This window comes from Vitis riparia, chromosome 10 (genome assembly GCF_004353265.1).
Source record: "Vitis riparia cultivar Riparia Gloire de Montpellier isolate 1030 chromosome 10, EGFV_Vit.rip_1.0, whole genome shotgun sequence".
Lineage (NCBI taxonomy): Eukaryota > Viridiplantae > Streptophyta > Magnoliopsida > Vitales > Vitaceae > Vitis > Vitis riparia.
Window position 1 is genome coordinate 23601400 of NC_048440.1, and position 5605 is coordinate 23607004.

General features: G+C 39.9%; 1 protein-coding gene across 1 annotated transcript; it reads right to left on the reverse strand.

The window, feature by feature from the left end:
* Positions 1-502: 502 nt before the first annotated feature.
* LOC117924066 lies at positions 503-1807 on the reverse strand. The gene is made up of 2 exons (XM_034842619.1): positions 1411-1807; positions 503-1132 (listed from the first exon to the last, which is right to left on the reverse strand). The coding sequence occupies exons 1-2, from the start codon at positions 1709-1711 to the stop codon at positions 1095-1097; spliced, it is 339 nt and encodes a 112-aa protein (XP_034698510.1). The 5' UTR covers positions 1712-1807; the 3' UTR covers positions 503-1094.
* Between the last annotated feature and the right edge of the window lie 3798 nt (positions 1808-5605).

The following is a 5605-nucleotide window of genomic DNA, read 5'->3' on the forward strand; positions in this document are numbered from 1 at the left end:
GCGGGAGCGTCTTGTATACACAATACCTGGTTGAAAGTGAGAAATGACTGGATGAAGATCTAAGAACTGTTGCTCAAAGGAGGGAAGGACCACAGTAGAAGAGGATGACACAGTAGAAGAGGATACAGGAAAAGAATGTTGATTTTCAAAGAAAATAACATTCCTAGAAATACGTGTACAATGTAATGTAGGATCATAGCAAACAAATCCCTTTTGACACATATTATATCCAAGAAAGCACATCGAACAGATTGAGCAGATAATTTATGTCGCTCATGAGGAGGTAAATGAACAAAGCATACACAACAAAAAATACGAAGGTGATCATAACTAGGTTGCTTATCAAATAAGCGGAAATAGGGAGACTCCATATGTAGGACTTGAGAAGGTAAACGATTAATCAAGTGAGTAGCAGTTTTTAGAGCCTCTACCCAAAACATGGATGGAACAGAAGATTCTAACAAGAGAGTACGTATCACATCTAAAAGATGACGATTTTGCGTTCGGCAACTCCATTTTGTTGAGGAGTAGAGGGACATGAACGTTGATGAATAATACCCTTAGAAGCCAAGAATGCTTGAAACTCAGTAGACAAATACTCACCACCGGAATCTGTGCGTAATGTCTTAATAGAAGTAGAAAATTGATTGTCAACATACGCTAAAAACTCAGTGAAAGTACGAAAGACCTCAGATTTAGAGCGAAGAAAGTAGACCCAAGTAAATCTGCTATGATCATCAATGAAAGTCACATAATATTTAAATTTCTCATGTGAACTAATCGGGGAAGGTCCTCAAACATCACTATGGATAAGATCAAAGCAGTGAGATGCTCTACTTGCATGCAAAGGGAAGGGAAGAGTTTTACTTTTACCAAGTTTGCAAGAATCACACTCAAGAGATAAAGAACAATGATCCTTATTACCAGGTAAACCAGAGTTCAATACATGAGATAAGATCTAAGTATTGGGATGGCCTAAACGACGATGCCACACCATATTAAGATCTGAAACATTATTACAAGCAAAAGACTTAATAGAAGAACGTAGAGAAAAATCTGGAACAGGTAAAAATAGTGGAAACAAGCGCCCCACTTTAGGTCCCTTCGCGATCGGCTTCCCCGTTACCTGGTCCTGCACAACACAACCATTACCAGAAAAATTAACAGCACAATTGTTATCAACTAATTGGCCAACAGAAATAAGATTCGTGGAAAGCTGAGGAGCAAGAAACACATCAGTGAACTTAGAAGAGGCATCGCCGATAGCAGCTATGGGCAAAGAGCTGCCATTGGCAGTCTAAATGGAAGATTGACCAGCGTAGGGCCGAACATGACACAAAGCGGTGGGATTATTAGTCATGTGATTAGAGGCCCCCGAGTCCACGTACCAGAGTTTAGTAGAATTGTTACCTTGAAACCCCATTGCTGATAATGCTGAAATTAACATCCGTTGTACCATTTCTGGGGTGCAGTAATCTGGTGCAGGAGGTGCAGGAACAGAGCACGCAGCTGAAGGAGAGTCGTGTGTGGCTACAGGAGGGACAATAACCGAAGTCTGAAATGCTTGGGCCTGACGATTCTGGGGGCGAATACGACATTCTTTGATAATGTGACCCTTCTTCTTGCAATAAAAACAAAACTTCTTAGGGCAAGTGGCAGCAATATGCCCATATTCCTTGCAGCAAAAACACTGCAAGTTTTTAGAATGCATAGGTGGTCCGCGTCCTTGGGCAGCATAATGTCACAGGATGCTTCAAATGACCCTCCCCATGGGCTTATATAGGAGGAGGGAAGCTTCTGGAGACTCCTGGAGCCATCTACACTAAGCCATTGGTGGGAAGAGTGTGGAAGGTTCTAGAAATGCCTAGAGATGTCCACACATCTCTACACTATGGTGGAAGGCATGAGAGGAGTCCAGGGCTTTCTAGAGAATTCTAGAGATTTCTTGTACATAAGGAAGTACATAGATTAGTGTAGGGAGTTCTAGAATATTCTTGATTTGTAAGGAACCCTCCAAGGTTCTAGAGAGTTCCCTTGGTGCCTATAAATAGGTGAGGGCCTCATTTGGCCAAGGCACCACCCAAATCACTTTCTAACCAAGCAAGTGAGCATTCAAGCACTTGTAAAAGCTTCCTTGAGTTAATAGAGCTTCCATTCTTTAAGGAGTTGCCTACTAAACTTCTTAAGCTTTCGAGTCGCGAGTGTCTTAGCCGAGTGAGCTAAGCATTGGGGAGTAAGGCTGACTTAGCAAGATCAAGCGTCTTGGCTTGTCTAAGTGCCGCACGAGCTTAGTGAACGACTAAGTCCGTGACAATAAGCTACAGTTGTCGTCCCGGAACTGCCATGAGATTGCTCCAAAATAGCTTGAGTACTAAGGCGTTGCTCTTCGCGAAGTAACTCACCAAAACAAATATCAAGAGAGGGAATAGGAGATCTATTCAGTAAAGAGGAGCGGACAGATTCATATTCCGGACGTAGTTTCATAAGAAACTGATCACGCCGGGTAGTCGCGTGAATAGAGAGCGGCAATAGGAACATCCGCTGTAACCAAATCAGCATATTCATGCCAAAGAGTCAGAAATGCCGAGTAATAGTTCTGGATGGAAAGACTACCATGTTGAAACATGGCAATCGCATGTTCTAATTGAAAGCGACGAGCATCATTATCCTGATGATAAACTTTCTTCAAATAAGCCCACATAGATTGAGCAGAGCGATGGGGCCGCAAGTGGGTGACAATATGAGGCTCCACTGAACCAAGAAGCCAAGACATGATGCGTGCATCAAGCACAGCCCATGAAGGAGAAGACCCAACATCCTGAGATTTGTCAAAAGTGGATGGTTTTTCAACATCCGTGCCATCAATATGACTCCAAAGGTCTTTACCCTTAAGAAAAAGTTCAAACTGAAATGCCCAGGTAGAATAATTTGTGCCTGTAAACTTAACACACAAAGGTGCGGAATCCATAGAAAATAGATAGAACCCGAGACAAAAGGATGGACTAAAAAAAATCCCAGAAGAAAACTGACCCACGACAGCCACAGAAATACTAAGAAAAATAGTTGTGGTTGGATGCAGCACCGATCAACACAGACTTGATCGAAAGACACGAGAGACACCTCCGAAACCGAAAAGACAAAAGAATTTGAGGGAAGAAAAATTAGCAACCTTGCTCTGATACCATGTCAAAATATTGTGTGAATGACCGAATACCTTGGCCTTGAGTTTTGTATATTATATATAGACTTTACAAGGATGCTTTACATGGAAAGCAAATAAAATCAAATAAATTCCAGCATGATTCTAGCCCTATACATGTAAACTATAATCTGCCAAATAATATATGCTAACTGTACAGAATAATAAATGGAGAAATAAGGAAACAATTGTGGGCTAAAATAAAGAAAGAAGGGTGGGCTAAATTAAGGAAAGAAGTGTGGACAGCAAGTGTGGGCTAAATAAGGAAGGAAGTGTGGACAGCAAAGCTGTCCTTTGACATCTAGCATATCAGAGTGGAAGAGAGTAGTTTCACCCTTAGGGCTGGTGCACTGAGCTCCAGATCCAACGCTTGTGGTCATGCTCTTATAGGCAAATCTGGTGATGATGGAAACAAGACTGTTTCCTTCCTTGAACTTAAAACCATAGGTCTTAACATGAAGGACAACCGAATCTAAGATGTCGGCATCTCTTAGTCTAACAGTGAAGTAAGGGAAACACTGAAAGTAAACAGGGTCATCATTCAGTCCAGCTTGGACTGCACCTATAATAAAATCTCGATAGTCGAGATGTCTATTATCTCTTAGACACATGACAATAGAAGTGTTTAAACCTAATCTTGTCAATGACTTAGCTGCAACTTGAATCATACCAAAGTATATGAAGTTGTAGTGGTTTTTCTTATGCTTCTCTATGGACTTACTATCCAAGAGTCTTATGACTTGATCGTCTTGTTCTAAACTTTCTTATAAATTTCTTGATTAGATACCTTGGGTAACTTCTAATCATCTAAATCATTTTGGATCTTAGGATAATTGATCTCTTCACTGTTTACAACAGTATCTTGAGAATCAGTGGATTTCCTAGACATGGTTCTGAAAATCGAACTCATTTTAGGGTTTTAATCTAGAGCCTAATAGCAGATTGTCAAACCTAATAAGACGTCTCCCCAGCCCTTTACGGCCCCAACAAGCTATCTCTCTGGGGTTTTCAAAAAAGAATTCTCTTTCAATCACCAAAATTGGTTGATTGATATCTTTTTGCCAATATCTTGATTTTGTAGAAAGAGGTGTAGGGTTGGCAGCCACCACAATTTGCTTATTTGAAAAAGATGAGCTTGGTGCTAATTCCTGATGAGAGGGATTAGCTTTAGTCACCTGCTTAAGGGTCTGAGACCCTGAAATAGTTGGGTATTGGGTAGCCTTGACTGGTTTAGATAAATCCGAAGGATCATAGTACAAGGTCATCATCTTGTTGGGCATAAGGTTAGAAGAATGAAGCCTTGCTTCTTCTTCAAGTTCAACTTGTTGACTCCAAAGCATTTTATAGGGAGAAGGAACTTGACTGGATTGGGATTTTTGTGGGTTAGCAGCTTGGGTATTCTTTTTAGGGGCCATGGTCTCGTGAACCTTGCAAATTTCACGAGTTAAGTAATCAAGAATGAAATTTTCTCCTTTAATAAACTTAATTTGAAAATTAGGGTTTAAAATAATTTGTCAATCAGTTAAATCATGCTTAAAAGCTATATACTTAATTGTTTTCGTAGATGTGAAAACGATTCTTAATGAAAATCCTTGGTTCAAAATAGTAATTTGAAATAGAAAAATGCTTAAAATTTCTTTTTTAATGAGATTATGAATGAGCTGGGTACATAAAATCCTAGATGGAATACCTATTCCAACAAAATTAATTTCTTGATTATCTTTAGCTTGAATTATCTGATCATAAGAGGTGATGTTTACAACAGGTGGGTTGGTAAATTCAAAAAGAATTTCCCTATCAAAGAGTTATGTTCTTATACCTTGATTATTTACCCACATAGGATAAATAGAGCTTAAGAAGGGGATTCCTAGGAGGGCTTTTTCTTTAAGGTCCTTAATAATAAAGAAGGTTTGCTTAATACAGATGTATTGTTTTGCTTTATATATTGCAAGATCTCTAACTTTTATTTTATTTTTATTATTTTTGCAAGGAAATCTCAGCTATTTATTGACCTCCCACAAAGGCATGTAGACTAAAAGAAGGCAAGCAAAAATATTTTTGGAGGGAAGAGATCAACTTGGCTGCCTACGTATGGAAGGAAAGGATTCCCCAAAGGAAAGAGAGAGGTATTATGATTTTCAAAAAAGGAAGGGAAATGGAAGAAAGGAAAGTGGATTTCCTTCAGCAGATTGAGTTCTTGGAGGCTGATACAAATACGCAAAAGAGGGATTTTGGAAAGATTAGGGGATGAAGGAGAAGAGAGAAAGGGAAAAGGAGGAGGAACCGGAGTTGGGACGGATTTTGGGGGAAAAGCACACAGGAGCGGGAAAGAAGCAATTGTGGCCGAGGCTGTCCAGGTATGCTTCTTGTTACTCTTGGAGACATCAATGAGAAGGAAGTTGATGC